The sequence below is a fragment of the Aulonocara sp. 'chitande type north' Nkhata Bay genome, linkage group LG7, assembly GCF_057382095.1.
Source record: "Aulonocara sp. 'chitande type north' Nkhata Bay isolate Kocher_YH1m ecotype deep benthic linkage group LG7, A_spYH_male_GT1.1, whole genome shotgun sequence".
NCBI lineage: Eukaryota > Metazoa > Chordata > Actinopteri > Cichliformes > Cichlidae > Aulonocara > Aulonocara sp. 'chitande type north' Nkhata Bay.
The window spans coordinates 64,472,055-64,490,251 of NC_141350.1; the positions used below are offsets into that span (position 1 = coordinate 64,472,055).

General features: G+C 39.9%; 1 protein-coding gene across 5 annotated transcripts; it reads right to left on the reverse strand.

The window, feature by feature from the left end:
• Positions 1 to 117: 117 nt before the first annotated feature.
• On the reverse strand, positions 118 to 17,873 carry ovch2 (ovochymase 2). 5 transcript variants are annotated; one of them, XM_086301936.1, is made up of 18 exons: positions 15,837 to 17,873; positions 15,114 to 15,214; positions 14,899 to 14,996; positions 13,924 to 14,021; positions 13,650 to 13,822; positions 12,591 to 12,686; positions 12,328 to 12,506; positions 11,965 to 12,166; positions 10,456 to 10,488; positions 10,275 to 10,365; positions 9,650 to 9,783; positions 8,028 to 8,171; positions 7,495 to 7,619; positions 7,311 to 7,404; positions 7,101 to 7,232; positions 5,761 to 5,820; positions 4,845 to 4,899; positions 1,706 to 1,836 (listed from the first exon to the last, which is right to left on the reverse strand). In XM_086301936.1, exons 2-17 carry the CDS (start codon positions 15,211 to 15,213, stop codon positions 4,865 to 4,867), a joined length of 1,794 nt encoding a protein of 597 aa, XP_086158062.1. In that variant the 5' UTR covers position 15,214; positions 15,837 to 17,873; the 3' UTR covers positions 1,706 to 1,836; positions 4,845 to 4,864. The 5 variants fall into 5 exon arrangements, with proteins under 5 accessions (XP_086158061.1, XP_086158058.1, XP_086158060.1 ...); XM_086301935.1 differs by lacking the exon at positions 4,845 to 4,899 and having other exon boundaries at positions 118 to 1,836; positions 12,328 to 12,419; positions 15,837 to 17,872; XM_086301932.1 differs by lacking the exon at positions 4,845 to 4,899 and having other exon boundaries at positions 118 to 1,836; positions 15,837 to 17,871.
• Between the last annotated feature and the right edge of the window lie 324 nt (positions 17,874 to 18,197).

Below are 18,197 nucleotides of genomic sequence, written 5' to 3' on the forward strand. Positions count from 1 at the left end.
GCACCAATAGGAAGACAGATTTCATCATGACGCTATATAGTACAGAGGTGGTATTCAGACAGTGAGGAGCAGAGCCTTGAAATCACACCACTGACAGAGGGGAGGAGAGACAGGCATATCAGATTATATAACAAAGACCTTCACTGCTCTGTACAGGGGCACAAAATACTTTACTCACTTCAGAGAAAAACATGCTTTTCAGAAAATAATGAACTCGTGTATGAATATTTCCACAAAAAGGCATCTAATTCATTAATTTATTCAAGTTAAACACAACAGTGATAAAAGTTTTAGCTGGCATTAAATATGTCCTTGAGTTAACTAGTAATCTTTAACTGTGAGCCCAGTCTTAATGAATCACTGTGAAGCAAGTTCTTTCTTTCTTTTTCGGTACAAAGTAACCGAAATACAAAAAGGCAAGAAAAACAAAAATCAGCCTTTCCACCATATCTCATGATCAAACTTAGTTTGGTTAAAAAAATCTGAGAAATTAGAGAACAATGTTCAAAAACTTGTTTTTTTATACTAATGAAAGAAAAAGTGGGGCAAATATTATGAATCCTTACATTGTTTTTAATGCATTTGTGTTTGAAGAACAGTAAAAAGTAAAAGCGCTCAATGCAGCAAAAGTCACTGTGAATCTATTGCAATAACACACTCTATCATTATAATCACTGAATGCATTAAAACAATAGTATTTTAATGTTGTACTATGTTGCATGGATTAATGTATCTTATTCTATCATTTAAGAATTTTTACAAATGCAAAGTACACAAGAGCATATTATGGCAATGCATGCGTAAGCTGCAAGTTCATTGAATTTGTGCTTAAGTATAGCTCAGTCAGGACTATATTTATTGACAATCACAAAAATTATATTTGGGAAAACAAAGCAGACATTTATGATATTGGGCTGGGTGGAGGTGGGTTGCAAAGTGGTTTGCTCAAATACTGCATCCTGTATGAGATTAGCTGGTTGGGAGTGTAGACTTTACCAGCTGACCCGTCACCTCATGTGGTGTTGCACTGAGCTGGTGTCCAGTTGATCTCCTGGGATTGAAGCTGAGTTTGGCTTTGTGGTCTTTTGTTATACGCCACTATATTCCTTTTATTAGATACTATATTTTATTCTTTACAAAAATCATGTTTTTGGCAGTTGGAATTGCTAAAAATCAATGTAACATCCAACTGCGTGTCTTTGGGAGTATCCTAAAAAAGATGAGCCAATTTTATTTGTACCCAGTAACAGTTGCAGCATTTTAATCATTTTGTTTAGTCACAGTCACCAACACTGATAAAAACATAGCACGGGGTAGAATAATGCACTCTGTGTCTCTGTGTCAAGTCAAATGATTTAAAAGCAACAAATGTTGACCAAATCGCTGCAAAAAATTATGAGGCAGATTTTTAATACAGTCTTTAATACTTGAGCATAACTTCAGGGTAAGAAAATAGCAAGATGACAAAATGGTGCGAGGAATATCCTGAGGTTTCTGTAACAAAAATGACTAAACTAAACTACCAGTGTGGTTCTTGAACTATCAGTATGTTGAAAACTGGAGAGCAAACATTCTAGGAAACAGCAACAAGTAACAGACAAGCGATTGAAAACTCCCGTTTTTGCATTCCCAAGCAGCAGCAGCAGCAGACTTAAAGACAGCAGAATTTAACAGGTAGCCTCCTTCCTGCAGGTTACTGTGCCAGCTCTGATGATTCCCTACTGTAATCTTCATCTACACTCCGGTCCACATTTAAGGTAACATCCTCTGAGGCGTCATGGTCCACATCGGCCCGGTGAGGCAGGGCTCTGGTTCTGTACTGCTGCACAACTAGTTCTGCAACACAGATGTTAAATTAAAAAAGATTTATGTGAACCAGTCGTAATCTCATTATGTAATTGTGGGATAATGTGAAAGCAAAATACTACATGAATATAACTAAGCCTGGAATGTCAAACCATTTTACTCCAATTTTGGACTCGAGTTTCCATCACTGTAAAGAAGTTAAACTACACATTCAGTTTCTGAGACACAGAAACACAATTTTGACATTATGTCTCAGTTTTTCTATAGATAATGAAACAGTGCAGTAATAAATGAAAGAAATCTGTCAGCATGACTCTGGGCCTAATTTGTAAGAAGAAAATGTGTAAAATTACACAAATCTATTGTTTAATTACTCTGGTGTATTGTGAATGGCCATGACGAGATCGTTATCAATAGGAAACGCTGTTAAACTTGTAAAATTGTTGTGAAAATACAGTTAAAAGTCCTAACTCACATTTTCCAAAGCCACCCTTCGGGCTGGATTGGAGTCTTTGATTCAGGAGCCTCATGTTTGACACCCCTCGTCTAAACAATAGATCCTGCATTAATAAATCTGTGCATTATATTTTGAAATGGAACTGATATAACTCTTGTTGTATCAGTTGTGTTCATGTCTTAAAAAAAGTTTTGGCTAACACCTGATAATAATCACTAATAAAAGCTTGACTCACTGCAGCTTATTTTACAGTATATACCAAGGAGGATAATAACCTTCACAGTTATCAAGAAACGCCAGCAAAACGGGTTTGTTTGAGATGATCTGCACGTTTCCTGAAAACTGCGCCTGTGTGCACAGAAAATAAAAAAGTACTAGAGATGTTTTTTTTTGTTTGTTTTTTTACATTTGCAAATATTAAAGCAATTTAAATGGCAAATGCCGAATCAGAAACGGTATTTAGCAACAGCAACTTTTTTTAAAACTGCTTTACCTTCAGTACCCATAAAATATCACTAGAGGGCGCTCTGTACCCACACATTTGCACAGCCGCCTCAGTCAGGCGGTCTGAACCAAGACTTGTGTCTAGAAAAAAAGTTTGATTCGCTGATCACGTGAATCCTTTTCATGCTTCCTGTTGAGGACGATGGTTGATGATGGGTTAACTAAAAATATTTTAGGTACTCTCAATACTCAGCATGTGAAAATATATATATAAAACACAAAGCAGCACAAAGAGAAGCATGAAAACCAAAAGATGCATCTCAAATGCTTAACATTTTAAAGTCAAACGCTATCACTGCAGGTTATCACTGCAGGTTACTCATCACCCTCTTTTAATATCAAATCAGTTAAATATTGTGAAATGAATCTAAAAATAATCTTTGGGGGAAACAGGGAGGCTATGAGGCCATAACAGTGGTGTGCTGTTGCATCATGTGATGTTTATCTCTGCCCAGCGCCTGTTGTGTTTACAAGCACCCAGACAGCCTGGTAAAAGAGAAAGCCCTGAACCGGTCTAATTTTCTTAATGTAATTAATGGATTTGTGATTGAAAGACAAATAGCTATGACCTTTTTTTTGGTAAAATATACACCCGCCCCTCATTTTGTTAGGTCAGCTGCACATCAACACAAATATCTAATCAGCCAATCACTAAATGCATTTAGGCATATAGACGTGATCAAGACGACCTGCTGAAGCACAAACTGAGCATCAGAATGGGGAAGAGAGGTGATTCAAGTGAGTCTGAATGTGGCACAGCTGGTGATTCCAGACTGGCTGGTCTGAGTATTTCACAAACTGCTGACCTACTGGGATTTTCTGACATAATCATCTGTAGGGTTTACACAGGATAGTCTGAAAAATACAGGAACAAAGTAAAAATCCAGCGAGTGGGAGTTCTCTCAGCTAAAATGATGTATTGATGATAGCTCAAATAACCACTTGTTACAACCAAGGCATGCAGAAGAGCACTTCTGAACACAAACTTTGAAGCAGATGGGCTGCAGCAGCAGAAGACCACCTGGTACCTCTCCTGTACCTAACTAAGAAAAGGAAACTGAGGCTATAATTAACACAAGCTCACCAAATCTAGACAATACAAGATTGTAATAAAAGAAAAACTTTCACTGGTCTGATGAGTATCGATTTCTGCTGCAACGTTTGGCTGTTTGCATCAGAATTTGGCATAAAAATGTGGAAACATTGATCCACCTGCAAACTGTATCAACAGTTCACGTTGGTGGTGGTGTAATAGTGCGAGGGACCCTTGGTACCAACTGAGTGTCGTTCAAACTCCACAGCCTACCCGAGCATTGCTGCTGACCGTGTCCATCCCTTTATGACCAAAGTGTGACCATCTTCTGATGAGGACGTCCAACAATAACATGTCAGAAGCTTAAATGAGCTCAAACTGGTTTCTTGAACATGACAAATCAAACTAGCATCAAACTGGCCTCAACAGCCGCCAGATCTCCATCCAATAGTAGTCGGGCTTCAGTCCTGACATCATTAAATAAACAACATGCTTTGAGAAGTGATGGTAAATCACAGAAAATATAAATTTCATAAAATTTTAGAGGCTAAAACCTGAAAATGTGACTGACCAGTTTTTACTTCTTGCTTCATGTGCATCGTTGAAAACCGTCAAACATTCAAACACACCTGCCACCTACATTCATCCTGAGTCATTTCATTTAATCAAAGTCTTTGAAACGGGGTGGAGCTTCTACTTTCTCAGAACTGGGAAGATGAGGTTCAGTTGGGAAAAAGCAACAGCAAAGCAACACCATGGTCTCACAGGTACTGGGTGTGGTTGGCGGTTAACCCGGCAGACATGCAAAGACAACTAACAGGTTTAGACAGAGAGCTGATGAAAAACAGAACAGATCAGAAAAAAATTACAAAATGTTTTCAATTAAAATAAAAGGTCATAACAGATCTGAATCCCAATTCAAAGGATTAAAAAAAACACTGAGAAGCGAGACAGTGAGAGAGGTGAAGGTGGAACCACGCACACACACACGCACACACACACACACACACACACACGCACACACACAGACACAGGTGGAACTACCTGTTTCTCAGGTGCTGTTGTCATGAGGGGCAGCCTGCCAAGGGACTCTGTCTCTCTGCAGTGCACAGTAGAGTCATTAAACATGGAAAGCTCGACTAAATGACTAGCATATACTGTATGTGATGAATGCACGTGTCTCTTCTCAGAGGACGCATTACATCAAGACTAGTGGATTTGATTCTGAAAACTGATATGTTGCACCCACATACTAGTAGTAATGCCAAAGGTCTAATGCTCTTTAACAGCAGCTCACAGGAAACCCTCAGAGCTCTACAGGGTATGAACTCAGTCAGAAACTGAAAGCCATTTCTGTATCATTTTTGGAACAGCTTGCACTCAGATATTTAGTTTTTACAGAGTATTTCTCGGAAAATACCATGACAAAAACAAAGGAGGGAATTCATGAAACAATATCATCTGTTACAAAGATTTAAAAAATAGTTCAGTTATCTCGGCCCTACAAGAAGACTGTTTGAAAAAAAGTAATACTGTGTTTGACAAATTCATGAAACAGATAACATATAAAGCTGAACAGTCTTTTGGAAATGTGTTCATCAGCCTGCTTTATACAAACTGTTGTTTCTCACATTGTAAGCGGTGACGCCAGTGTTAAATGTCTTACTGCCATTCTAAATGCCAATGACACAGCTTTGCTGGGCCCATAACACCACCGGTGGATAAGCTCAACACTTGGAGTTGGCAAATACCATTCATTCATTAATTCATTCACTCATTTATTCACTCATTCCACTCCTGACCAGCGAGCAGCTCCACTGCAGCAGCTCAATATTTAATGCCTTGCTCAGGAACTCCTGAGCAGCACGGACAGACCGGCCACTGTCACTGTTCCTTATTTCTTAATTAACAAAGAAAAAACACATTAAAGACAAAAAAAAAAAAAGAGCAAAGCACCAACCAAAAGTTGTCAAAACATCTGGCAGATCCTCAACATCTGTCCTCTTTTGGTTCTGAAGGTCTGCAGAAAAATGCAACAAGATTTGTATCATACTTTCATGGGTAGTTATTACCTTTATAGGTTTTACTTTTTAACTTTATGTCCTGAGTCTGATGACTCTGTGTTTTGTGTTTGTTTATATTAACTTTTGTTCTCGTTTATTCTGGTTATGTCTTTTGTTAAGATTTGCTGTTTGGTAGGTTTCGGTTCTGTACTCCCTCTGTTCCTGTTCTGAGTCTGTCTCTGCATATGTGTTGAGTTTCCTGTTTTACTTTGAAGGTCTGTGTTCCTCCTTCTCGTCTGTGTAATGAGTGTCAGCCCTGTCTCCCAGCTGTTTCCTCTCAGTCCTGTTCACTTCTTGTATTTAGTGTCTGCGTCTCTCCCTGCTCGTTGTCGCGTCATTCCCCACTGTGCGTTTTGTCTGCCCGCCTGTTTGCTTGTTTAGTTTAGTTACTTTGCCAGTTTTCTGTTTTGCCTGCTGTCGAGCAGTAAAGCTGAGTAGTTTTAAGTTCACTTTTGCCTCCACAAGTTTGCTCTTGGGTCCACAATTCCTGCCTTCACACAGTCATGAAACTTCATTCCAGTTACATTTGGAACACCATAGTTAGAAAATAATGTCTCCAATTTGTAATTTTGATATTTGTATTTGGGGACATGGCTCTACTCTTGGCCTGAGACGTCAGAGAGCAGGGCAACAGGACTCGAGCACCGAACAGACGAGAAATATAACAACTGATAAAGTTTCATGTGTAATGAAAGGGTGGGAGATGGCACTGAGCTCATCAGCTGACCTGCCAGACTTGGATTTAATGAAAGGTAATTTTTAAGTGCAGCCATCATCAACTCAAGTGTGCAGGCATAAAAGAATATAAGGGAACGTGTGATATATATTGTTTTAAAAGTAAAGGTTTGTTTATTCTTGTTGGCCAGCATTTTTCAGAACATTTAAAGTATTAAATTAAACAAAGCTCCACAAATTTTGTAAAGACAACAGATTATTGGGCTGGCTTACAATCATTGGTATTACTATTTACTAATAGACTCATATTACTGAATGAAGGAAAAAATCATATTCACAGACAATAACTGTAACATGTTAGTCTGCACATGTAAGTGGAGTGGCCTCCAGTGGGACAGAGTTCATAACATCTTTTACTTTTACAGGGAAATAAGATGGGGCACTGATATGGTCTGCGGGCCGGCTACATTTAACCCATCACTAATCCACTAAACCCATATCGCTAGACCTTTGGTATGTTAGTAGTTACTCAGTGGTGGGAAACACACGTGCAGTGGGGTACCTGTAATGCTGATGAATGTCAGTGTAGCCCTGAAACCCCTACGAGCGATGCTGCTGTCCGACGTAAACCGAAGCACCATGGTGCTGTGGTAGGAAAGGACAGGAGGAGGGATACTGCCGCCACACAGCAAGGCTAAACAAAGAAATGCAACAAGATACTGAGTGATACAGGTATAAAAAGATGAATTCTGATTTGATGTATCCATCCTACCAATCTCCTCTGTTCCTTCAACATCTCCCAGGACAGTGAGGGAATCATACAAGCATCTCTCCGACTCCTCCAGGTCAAAATCAGTAAACTCCAGCTGAAAATATAGAAATCAACCAGCTTCTAATCACACATGTCCTAATAATACCTTAAGAAGAATACCAGGTAGGTAAGTTGTGCAGCTCACCTTAACCACATGACCCAGAGGAGCATGGATTACCCAGTGGAGGACACAGTCATTACTGTAGGCTTGTGGGTGATTTGGACTGTGTATAGAAGCCTTATCGTCAACCAGAACAAGTGTTCCACATCCTGAGTGCGCACACACACACACACACACACACACACACACACACACACACACACACACACACACACACACACACACACACACACACACACACAAGCTTACATTAGACAGTTCAGTTTAAAACATTTAAAAACACTCATCTGCACACAAATGCACAAATGTGCTGTTTTTAAACCTAGAGCGTGTGTGTATTTTTTAGAGTCCTCAGTTAGCCTGTTGGTGTCTCAAGCAGCATCCACCTGCATAATTTGCTGTTTGTTACAAAAACCACAACCCACAGACACAGCAGAAGCTAAAATTGTGTATGAGCTGAGTACGCAGTGCGTGCATCACTCTGCCAGCTGTATAGTGTATAATCTGGATTGCACAATGCGCTCGTGTATGTTTGCAGTGTATGTTGTATTTCCCACCAGGATGAGAGTGTCCTTTGACCGCATGGTGCCTAATTACAAAGCCACTTCCTGCTCTGCTAACATCAGAGGAAAAGAGAAGTGTGGCATTGTGGGAATTATTTAGAAGAACTGGGCCGGGCAGCACACTTCCACAGAATATCCCTGAAACACAGAGGCACATGAAGACGTTTAGATATTTACACACACTTTTCTTGATATGTATTCCATGAACAAGATTCTCTCGTTGTCAGTGTGTGCGTTCGGGGTGTCATTCAGTGTTTTGCAAAGACTAAACCTGTGCTTACCAGCAACATTTAGCTGCATGGTCATCAAAAAAAAATCCTACAGAAAATCCTAATCCTACATTCATCAATTCATGTGAAAGAAAGAATTAGATACACCGTCAAAGCTGTGGGAAGCTTCATGTTTTCAGCCAAGCTGTTTACGATAAGATATATTATGTAGGCCAACCACATCCTGACCCCGGCACAGTTTTAACTCACAGCCAAGACACAGAAAAACTGCTACCTCTTACAGCCATTTGTAAATTATTTGAACTGGCAATAGGAACATACCCTGTATATAAAAGATGGGCATAGCCTCCACAATACCAATCACTGGGTTGGTGGGCTCTGTTTGAAGCCTCATAGTGGTTTAGCAACCATATTCACTTCTTTTTAAGCCACAAGTGACCACATTTGAAGCGGAGAGGGTGGAGTGCTGAGTTATCAGCTCCTACTGGCAATGGGTGCAACATCCACATCTGCTACTTAGTATTTGTAACAGGCTAACTTACCAGAACAGACGCACAATTTTCTTAGGTCTGTGCCAAATAGCAGGTCATGTTATTTGGAAGATAATTAAAAAAAAAAAAAAAATCCAATAAGTGACTTAGTGAAACTGAAGCCCAGCAGAGAGCCATGAGCTACAGCTGCATGTGTCATCACATGTCACTCAGTGTGGCTGCGCTTCTAATTTTAAGCCTCACCTGCATCCAAATGGATGAGGTGTAAAAACAGAGTTGTTACAAAAGGGGAGACCACATTATTTTGTTCACCAACATGTTTTCTAAAGGTATTTTAACATCGCGGTTTGAGGTTGCCATTGTGGGCACTTCTGCATGAAGCCCAGACATATCAGAAATATTACTTCTCATTTCAAAGACGTGATATATAAGAATGTATTTTTAGAAATGTTTCACATGTCCTTTAACACAGCCATCCCCAGAGGTCCAGGCTGGCTCTGATGCATCTTTAGTACAGTATAAGCTGGTGTATTGGATTCCTTTCCCTTACAGTATCTGAATTCTTTCACCCATGAAGATGACATTTCACAACTCCTCCAATCGGGCTCCAAGTGGGAAAGAGTTAGGAGAGTCATTACTTCATGACCCCCATGGTTGCTCGTATTAAATGAATGAAGGTGAACTGAACAGAAGCTCAATAACTGGCTTTTTCTTTTTCAGTTGCACATATATTGATATTTTTCATTACATTACTACAATAGACTACATATAATGATAGTATTGTGAGACTCTGCGATTCCCACAACATACAAACTAGTTGTTATTGTTGAGGTTAGCCAGGAAATGATTGTGAGTCAGTGCACTGTAAGCTGAAATGAAGGTGTTTGAAACTCACCAACAGGCCGATGGCTTCCTACTGAAACAGTGAGTCGATCATACCGACAGTACGAGTCGTTCTCCAAGTCAAAAAGATCGAACTCCAGCAGAATACTATAACCTGGAGGAACGCTGATGCTCCACAAACACAACCTGTGGGAAGGCATGAACAGTTTAACCAGGGCACTGTATTTCCCTTCTTTACATCCATATAATCCTGAGCTAAAAGTCAAATGTTAGTTTTTTAGAGTTTCTCATCCTCACAGAATTATAGGAAATATTGATTGCCAGTTATCTTATTAAGCATGGCGTTAGCTCAGGCAGCTTCTGGCACATCGGCTGATCTCAGTGACTGCTCATATCAGCACATCTGATTCATTTGCTTTAGGCTGCACATCTGTAAGCCACCTCATAACCCACCTCCACCCCAGCTTGTCCATTCAGTCTGCATCGAAATCAATTGATATCGCATCTGTTGCATGGACTGGTTGTTGCTCTCTCTGCCATCTTTTAAATTTATGCACGTAAATGGCCTCAAATATAAATCACTACAGATGGATTTACAGTGTTCTCTTGACTACACTGATTCTGACTGAGCAGGCAGTTAGCACCGCCGCTTAGTTCTTCTCTGACGTGTCACTCACTGGTTGTTGTCATAGCGATCGCCATGGAGCCTGGGATTTTTGATTACCCCGTTAATGTCAGACACAGGCCCATCTCTCACACTGCAGAGTCCTGAGACACACGCAAACATCAAAGAAGCATGAGCACATTATGAAATATAGATGAACAAGAGTTGGTGTAATGAGTGGAAAGACAACTCACTTGATGAAACCGTTGTCTGCTGCTGGTGCTCAGCTGAAAGAAGTAGAAAGATGAAAGAGAGAACATAAATATAGATGGAAGAAGTTCATCTGTCATCAGAATATTTGTTTCTGGAGGAACTGTGGACAAAAATCCACAGAGTTAAACCGCAGATTAACGTAATCTAAAATGTTCTAATTAGTTCATTTATTTATTCAATACAAAATGTTTTTTCTCCTAATTTTCAGAATGACACTGCTGAGTTTAAACAATTCAAAAATGCCTACAGACGTGGTTTTTGTAACCTTTTCTTCTCATAAAAATAATAATAAAAATCTGTTCTAACCATGATGACAGCATCAGATTAAGTCCAGCATGCTTTGATAAAGCTCAGCCTCAAAAGTTGTCTTTGTTGGGATCCACAAAGTGGCCCCATATGGAGAAGCAACAGCTTTAAATTGTATCACGTTAAATATTAATAACAGCAGCAGCTGCTAAATGAACTGCAGACAACAATCTGCTGCTCATGTTTGTGCATCACACACTGTGTGAAAGCTAACGTCATCATACAGGGATGACACATACAAGATGCTATGCGTCTACTGTACAAAAGTCCTGAGGAAACCCTCATTTCTTCATATTCTGCTTGGAAAATAGGAATAATATGTTATTGTTTTCATAGATCCAACTACAGAAAGGCAAGAAATGAGACATTTTTGTGACAAACAGTAGTAACAAAGTATCAGATACATCTTAACTTTTGTTTATTGTTTATTTGAGTTATCTGTTGTGTTTAGACAGTGTTAAGTGGTTTTCTTCAGAGGAAAGAAGCACTGCTCTGATAAGGGTCCGATACGAGGGCCGGAATGAAAATGAGTGACAAAGAAGTCACTGTATAAAAGGAAGACTTGGAAAGGCCTTCAGAGAGCCGGGACAGCTATTAAGACTGCTCTTTAAAAACAGTTACAAGTAAGTCGGGCTCCTTGGAAGCAAAGTATAAAGAAAGGAAAGGTGACTCAATGCTTTTTCACAGTACTGTACTCACAACACTTAGAAAGCTGGGCGATTAGTTAAAGGAATGTCACAAAGGCAAGTGTGTTTGTATATTACGTCATGAAGGTCTGTTTTTTAAGAACATATTTGAATCGATTGCTGATGAGGAAACAAAGAATCTTTACCTTCATCTCCTGATATTTCAACAAACAGACATTGTTTACATTCCTGTCTGTTACATCACATTTTGATGGTCAAGCAGCACTTTAAAGGTTAGGAAAACAGGTTTCTCACCACCTTGATATGTGGGTGGAGGCATATTTACTGCAATATGTTTCTACAAGCTTTAGCTACTTTTTAAGTTTGTCCCTGACTAAACTACAAAGTGACATTCAGATGTTATCAGATGGATCTCAGGGTGTAATAGGCACTTTGTAGCAGCACTGTACTACCTCCATATATGGTTATCATGTGACACACCATGTCTATCACACTCTTTAGAAGCAAATATGCTGTATATGCTGTATCAAAACCTACCCTCTCTCAATTTACGCTTGATCCAAGGCAGCAGCAGCCTGACGTCAGTGAAAATCCCCGGAGAACCTCGTTTGGAAGGGGGGCGGCTGCTGTTGTTTCCCCAGCTCCTACCACATCCTTTACCCCAGGAAGTCACGCCCAGCGCCACCCAGCGATGACCTTCTGACCCTGCTGGACACACCAAAGGACCTCCTGAGTCTCCCTGGACAGAGGATGAAGTCGTGGGTCAAGGGATGAGTCAATTATTTAAAGCTCAGTGGGATAGAATGACTGATTTACGGCACTGAATTGTGCTGTAAATAGAGCATCTGTGAGGATGGAGAAAAAATCTGAAGTTATAGATAATGAAAAGATTTTTAATACCTGACAGGCATCCCTCCCTCCTGTCTCTGGGCCGGCACACAGAACTGTCATGCTCGGCTGAGGCCGGACGAGTCTCTGGTTCATCATAGAACCTTTAAGAGTTTGGAGGACATATTTACATTTGGCTCGGTCAACCAAATCCAAATGCACCTCTCTCAGAACCATAGGAAGATGACCCCCTAAGAAACAGTTACATAGATTGGAATAGATTAAAAAGCTCCAGTCTAATTTAACAATATTTAAAAGTCAGAAAAACGACATACGTTCCTTTATCCTCCCCCATCCAGCCGTCATGCAAGCGGTCTGAGGAAGGATATTGTCATTAGGTAAAGGCAGACATATCGGCTGGACACGAGCTCCTGTTGAAAAAGTCACATCAGGTCAAATTAAAAACCATGGTGGCCCGAAAGTACAAAACACAACAGAAACACAACATTCCTTGTTTCTGTTTTCACATCATTGCATCATGCTTGAATGTTATTCTCAGCAGTGTCCTTGTGTGACTTTTGTCATTGTTGAACCTGACAAAGAATCTGTAAGTTGTACTTGCTTGCATGTGAGCTATGTGTGTCCTGTGACGAGCTATGATGCTTCAAGCAAGCATGTAGACTGCATACACATCACTGTGCTCTGAGGATCTGAAGGAACATCTTAGAGCCATTACATATTGAAGCTGCACTGACCTTCAGTCTGCTGCTCCCTTCTTTGCAAAGGGTCACTGCAGCAAATCTGCATATCTGATTGGTCGGACGATCTTCCTCACAACTCTTGAGGAATTTGTCTCAAACAACGAGTAGTCACATGTTAAGTGAATGTGTTAACCATGCACCATGTAGCCACACCATCCCAGCATTTCAAACTTAAAAATTCAGTGCTGTCAGAAAACTTCTAATGTAACAGAGACCTCCCACCTAGATTCAGATACCTGGTTCTTGTGAAATAATCCAGAAGAAATTGGTTTTTTTTTTTTTAAATTTGATAGAAAGAGTTGATACAAAAGATATAATTCTATTTTTATAGTTGATTTGCTCCATTTGTAGCCACATAGCTTTCTGTAATAACATTTTCTCCTTTACCATATTGATGTCTTGAAACCAGATGTGACAGATGAGGTGTGGATCTGAGAAAACATGCTGATCGACTCAATTGCAAATCATCGGCAAATGAGCGGAACTGGACTGGAATTCACACAGTAGACTTGATTTTTTACTCAATATGACCCAAAATGCAGGTTTAAGGCACTTGTTTGAGTCTCTGAGTCGAACACAGTGATCAGTATGACACGTTATTTGATTTTGAACCAATGCGAACAGAAAACTTGCCCATCTGGATGCGTTGGTTCAGCTCTATGAGAGCTATGTCATAGTTCATCGGCAGAGCAGGGTTGTACTTTTCATGGACTGAGACAGACTTGACCAGAAAGACTTGCTCCTCCTCATCGTGTACTCTCTGGTCAAACTCTCCAACAAGGACTCTCACACCACTGAGAAACTCTCTAGAGAGAACATTCAAAGCTTATCATTTATTCCCGTTAGATAAAATGTTAATTCAATTCTGCTCAATTATAAGTCGTGTCAGCGACATAACGCTTTATACTTTGACAAAGATGTGAAGCAGTGTGCAGCAGTCATTATCCAGCAGTCACTCAAGATGGATCCTCCACAGAAATGAGAGCCCCTGTTCTGGAGGGAAACCTGAGGACAGACGATCCATAAGAAGATTAAGCAGAGCCAACAGCATGAGTCAGTTTGTCACTAAAAGAAAAGGCTGGTTTACCCTTTTCTTTGTGTTTGCTATGCCAGCCTTAAAAATGACACTTTTTTCATGCAGACCCATGAATGCAAGATTCATGTAAAATGCAGCAGATGTGTGAAGTTTAAATGTTTAAGATGATGAGCAAAGTTGCAGTCTCTCATATTGCAGGACTGCGGTGCTGAATAAGGTTTTGTTTTGTTTTTTAATAGCAACCCTTTAAAGCCTGAAACATTAAATAATAACCAGAGAAATATATATATTTTTGAAAGTGAAGCATTTATTGAACCTTTTGATAATTAAAAAAAAAGAAACAAGTTTCAATTCGTATTTTGTTTGCTACATACTTTATATTTTTGTGTGTGTAATTTATTTACATTTTTCTAGGGGAAAAACACACGGATGATTTAGAAGTTTTAAAAAAAACTTTGAAAAGTTTGTATGTGTCAAATATGATATACTAGGCATTAAAGGGGTTAAACCGAGCAATTGAGCAACGAAGCAATTTATCCACAAAATTCCACGGAGCTGTCCTTTTTGGTTCATAGTGTAAAAGGTTACTCCCATCTCTTTGTCATTGAGTGATCCTCAGGAAATACCAGCATGAGCAACCATGTCATGTTTGTGGAGGACAGAATACGTGGTGAGCCTGCATGGCCGCTGATAACCATCAGGGGTGAACAAGAAAGGAAAGTTCAACAATAACTTTAACCACTGATATGCATCTTTAAAGATAAGCAAAATAGCAGTCAGATCAGACAGCTAAGCTAAAGAAAAGAAAGAAAGAGAGAAACCTGAAAGAAGAACTAAATAACTGACCAACCACGGGTGTGATCCGTACATGGCTTCAGTTCCTCCTACCACCCTCAGAGAGGAAACCGTCGGGTTCCACACTTGAGAAATTCCACATTTCGAACCTAACAGAAAGCATCAATACTTTTGAGACCACTGACAACATTTTCCCTCAGCTCTGTGTCATTTTAAGACATGAAAGGTTGTGTGTTCCTTTTTTCAGCACCCATCCTATTACTCACCTGTTTGAGCAGCATGGATGTCAGTGTTTACCCAAAAATACAGAGAGAGCAGAGCGGCGGTGGTCCTCATCATAACCCGAGCATGGAGAAAAGGTCTCATACTGGGCAGACAAAAAGGTTTATAAGGACTAGTGTGATGTGAGGGTATACTCACAAACAAACCAGTAAAGGCTGGCCGTGATGGTGATTGGTGAGTTCAAATGTCGCAGTAAAAATTAGTTGGAGAAAAGTGGTGAAAGTGTTTATCATCTCAAGGTCAGCTGTGGTGAGGTGTGCAGAGTGTTATTGGTGCCTCAAAAACAGGGCAGCAGCTGTAAAGCCTTCAAGGGGGAGAAACAGTCATAAAACACGCACAAAAGGACAGAGAGCACACTTACTGCCGCACAGCCTGTGTGAAAAGAAGTGCTGACGTAAAAGCAGCCAGAAAGGGAGGAAAACGGGGAAAGCAGAGAAATAAAACGACAAAATCTTCCAAAGCTGCAGCCTCTGTGAAGGAGTCCTCTGAATCATCTGACATTCAGAAAAATATTTACATTTTTAAAATTTCACACAAATCTCATTTTCAGAGATGTTTGCTTTATTGGATATTAGATTAACACCACTTACTGTATTGCTTGGTCAAGAAATGTGTTGTAAAAGCTTAAAAATAACAAGTCCTGATCGCATTTGTCACTTTGTGATAACAAAAACGACAACAGGCAGCTGAAAAGTTATTTTACTTACCAGAAAGCAGCACTGTGAGAACGTTTCTCTTTTTCTTAACTTGTGCTACAAAAAAAATACCTCAACATGAGAGTTTCCTCTCCCAGTTACATTTGCAAATGACTGAGAAGTGCGGAGGAGTATTCTGCTCTGAGAGGTGGAAATTAGATACACACCGAGTGTGGCATATCAGCAAAGTAGCAGTATCAGTAGAGTATTCCCAAAAGGAAAGTGTACTGTAGATATTTTAAGAAATACATTGTTCCAACTAAAACCAGTGGGTTACAAGTAAAAACAGATTTTCATCAAAAGCTGCTCATATTGTTTCATTAACAGCCAGGAAGACATGAGTGTGCAGGTATGAGCATAATAATCTATTAGGTTAATATATTTATATATCCTCTCTTCTGGCTCTGCTTTGGGCTCCACCAAGTCCAGCTTCATGCTAACTTTGTAACCAGATTTGCTGACCATATAAAGCACAGACGGCATAAAAGATCCACTTAATTCTCAGATCCTAAAGTGAAGCGTAAGTGCCTTAAAGCTGCATCTCTTTGAACTCCACCAGAGGTTGATGTCTGTGGTTGCAAAAAGAATTGTGGTTTCTACAGAGTGAGTTTATTGATGTAGTAAATTACTTATACTGAATAAAACATTAAATCCATTTTGCAAGTTTTGATCATTCTAAAGGCCGTTACACATCGTATGTGTGATGAAAAAATGACATAACATGTTGAATCTTCCATATCTGACCTCGTTGTGTAATGTGTACACACACCAAATGCACTGTAAAAATAAAATTATGTCAACATCAAGCAACATCCTGTTTTGTTGTGTCTGAGGTTACTATTTCCATCTCGCTGTGTAATCTCTACCGCTGTGCGATTTGAGGTACGAGCTCGCTTGTTGCCAAATTCAGTGATCCGATTAGTTAGATCTGTTGTATCTGAAAAATCAGAAGAATCGAGCTTGGTTCTGAGTATACTTTTGGTGTGAGCGGCTGCATTATGAATAATCCGAAAAACATTTTTAATGCACGAAAGATTCACATGGATTTTACGTGTCCTGAAGGCCTTGAGAGTCAAAAAAGGTGGATTGTGCAGGATATCACCATCAGAATCGACCCTCACTCATCACACCAAGATGGCGACACTCATCTCAGGGTTTTTAAACAGGAGTTCACAAACCAGTGGGTAGCGACGTCCATCTTTTGTACGGTCCATGGCCTAAATCATAAAAAGTAGCATTGCAGGCCACGGAACCACGACGACGAGCTGAAAGACATTAAAAAGCTCCACAGATTTGAGGTGAACTGCAGATTACAAATTTCTCATATTATTACATGACAACTCAATAAATTACATGACAACGACGACAGGCACAACCATAGCCACAAGTATCCCTGCTATCAACTTTCCACATTCTCATTTCCCGGCTTTACTCAGCAATCCCACGGAGGGTTTTCCAAGTAACTCACATGAAAACACTTCCAAAAGCTTTCATAAAGTACTTATAGATTGAATCGCCATTTTGTTAACAAGTACACAAATGAGCAGCTATTGACCACGAGTGTTTAAAAGCCTGCACATCAGCATTCCCTGAATTAAAAAATGGAATAGACGTTTAGTGTGTATTTATGTGAGTGTTTTCTGCCTCGGGGCTCCCACTCTAAGCCTTATAAGCCCCCTGCTTCCTGTTTATGCAGCCCAGTGGCCCAGACCCCACAGGGTGTACATGGCTGGATGTGACTCAGTGCTTGGCATAGTTGCTTGGCCACAGTTGCCGGGGCTGCTGTTGCCAGGTGTTGCAGAGAGACGCGTAAAATACCGTGCTGTCGGTAACAATTGGCATAAACAATAAATGGAAGCGTGAAACGAGGTCAGCCTTCAACGGATCATTGTCTTCATTTCTCTTGTTTGTGTAAAGCTGGACAAGAGGAGCGATGAAAGGTTCCCTCCTCACACATAAATCCAGATCAATGTCTGAGCAATATGTAGTAGCTGTACACAATAGCATCCGATTGGTAGGAAGCAATTCAGTCTTTATAAATTCTTTATGTAAAAGAGGAAGCATTAACATGCGGGCACAGAAGGCTTAGCACTTCAGTAAACAAACTTTAACCTCAATCAGACTAATATTGTTTCCAACCTGAAATGTTGTGCTTAAAGAAGCCTGATTATACAGGTAAAGTTTACAGGTCTTGAGTACAATAAAAATTAATGTTGTGTTCCAAATATTAAGCCAATTCTTCACACAAGGATTGTACATCTACTTTCAAACCAAACTATGTTGCATGTTTACATCTGCTTTTTCCCCGAACTCACTGTGTACGTTTATCCCAGCCTTGTTAGTGGGATTCTGGATCCAGTTTCTAAGAGCATT

What these genes read in the sequence shown, in the direction of transcription:
- ovch2 (XM_086301932.1), bottom strand. Translation starts at nt 15,213, where the DNA reads ATGAGACCTTTTCTCCATGCTCGGGTTATGATGAGGACCACCGCCGCT. An exon ending in ACGGATCACACCCGTGGTTG is followed by an intron (nt 14,022 to 14,898) that starts GTCAGTTATTTA and finishes GTCTGTCCTCAG; the next exon opens with GTTTCCCTCCAGAACAGGGG. An exon ending in GACATTCATCAGCATTACAG is followed by an intron (nt 5,821 to 7,100) that starts GTACCCCACTGC and finishes ATTTTTCTGCAG; the next exon opens with ACCTTCAGAACCAAAAGAGG.